The sequence below is a fragment of the Malurus melanocephalus genome, unplaced genomic scaffold (genome assembly GCF_030028575.1).
Source record: "Malurus melanocephalus ecotype Western Australia unplaced genomic scaffold, MMel_1.1 scaffold_1786, whole genome shotgun sequence".
In the NCBI taxonomy this organism is placed as follows: Eukaryota; Metazoa; Chordata; class Aves; order Passeriformes; family Maluridae; genus Malurus; species Malurus melanocephalus.
In genome coordinates, this window is record NW_026625018.1 from 17,131 (window position 1) to 18,665 (window position 1,535).

The 1,535-nt window shown below is 51.6% G+C and overlaps 1 protein-coding gene across 1 annotated transcript in view; it reads left to right on the forward strand.

Annotated features, from left to right (window-relative positions):
- Positions 1-90: 90 nt before the first annotated feature.
- The window catches only part of LOC130587337 (phosphatidylinositol 4-phosphate 3-kinase C2 domain-containing subunit beta-like), a gene marked incomplete at its 3' end in the record, with an annotated part of 4,304 nt that continues 2,859 nt past the window's right edge, over positions 91-1,535 (forward strand). Inside the window, exons 1-2 of the mRNA XM_057388316.1 lie at positions 91-225; positions 1,277-1,446. Coding sequence (XP_057244299.1) covers positions 91-225; positions 1,277-1,446 — 305 coding nt within the window. The remainder of the gene's footprint in view (positions 226-1,276; positions 1,447-1,535) is intronic.

Consider the following 1,535-nt stretch of genomic DNA (forward strand, 5'->3'; position numbering starts at 1 on the left):
GTGGGCAGCCGCCGGGTTGGTGGCACAGCATTTGGGGGTCTCGGTGTTTGAGGTCAGAAGGGTCTCACGCCGCCGTCCCCGTTGCCAGGCATGGTGGAGATGATCCCCAACGCCGAGACCCTGCGCAAGATCCAGGTGGAGCACGGAGTGACCGGCTCCTTCAAGGACCGGCCGCTGGCGGACTGGCTGCAGAAACACAACCCCGAGGAGGATGAGTACGAGAAGGTGAGGAAGGGTCCCTGTTCCTTGTGTCCCCATTCCCTGTAGGGCCAGACCCCTCAAATCCCATCACATCAATCTTGTGTCCTGTTCAGGGGCCAAATCCCTCAAATCCCATCACATCAATCTCGTGTCCCCATTCCCAATAGGGCTGGACCCCTCAAATCCCATCACATCAATCTCGTGTCCCCATTCCCAATAGGGCTGGACCCCTCAAATCCCATCACATCAATCTCATGTTCCCGTTCTGGGGCCAAATCCCTCAAATCCCATCTCATCAATCTCGTGTCCCTGTTCTGGGGCCAAATCTCTCAAATCCCATCACATCAATCCTTTCTCCACACATTCCTGTAACGATGAGAGACACGGACCCCTAACCAGGTGGAAAGAGGGTTTATTGCAAAAATCCAGGGTTTTTAACCCGTTAGCTCGTTATGGGTTTACATTTTCATGAAGCACAACCAAGTGTTTTACCCAACCATGAAAAATCATTAGAGGAACATGCCATGGCCATAAATCATGCCAGGAACATGCCAAGATCAGAACTGACCACCATAAATTATGCCAGGAACACACAATGGTCAGAACTGACCACCATAAGTCATGTTAGGAATATGCCATGGTCAGGACTGTCCACCATAAATCACAAGAGGAACACGTGATGGTTGGAATCAATCGCCAGGAACACACAATGGTCAGAACCAACCACCAGGAACAYGCCAGGAACATGTGATGGTCCACATAAACCATGGAACATGCAACAGTCAGAACCAACCACCATAAATCACGTTAGGAACGTGATGGTCAGACCCAACCACCTCACACCACTGTGTGAGCTCTCACTCACTCCATCCCTCATTTTCCAGGATTTTATAACTTGTTTTTCACCTCCAATTTAGCTGAGGCCCAGAATCCCAAAATTACCCCAGAAACCTTCCCTGGTTATCCAAAATAACTGGAATGATCAAGAATTTTTTCCGGGGTAACAAGGCCCTGTTTTTTTAAGGTTTTACTGATCACCACATTTCCCCTTCCCCCCATCCCTCCCTCCTCTCAGGCCGTGGAGAATTTCATCTACTCGTGCGCCGGCTGCTGCGTGGCCACCTACGTGCTGGGYATCTGCGACCGCCACAACGACAACATCATGCTCAAGACCACGGGCCACATGTTCCACATCGACTTYGGCCGCTTCCTGGGCCATGCCCAGATGTTTGGCAACATCAAGAGGTGAGGAAGGGCCCCGAGACCTGCTGGTCTCATCCCTGCAAAGGAGAAGGTCCAGTCCTTGTCCTGGTGTTGAGTGACTCCTCCCTGTC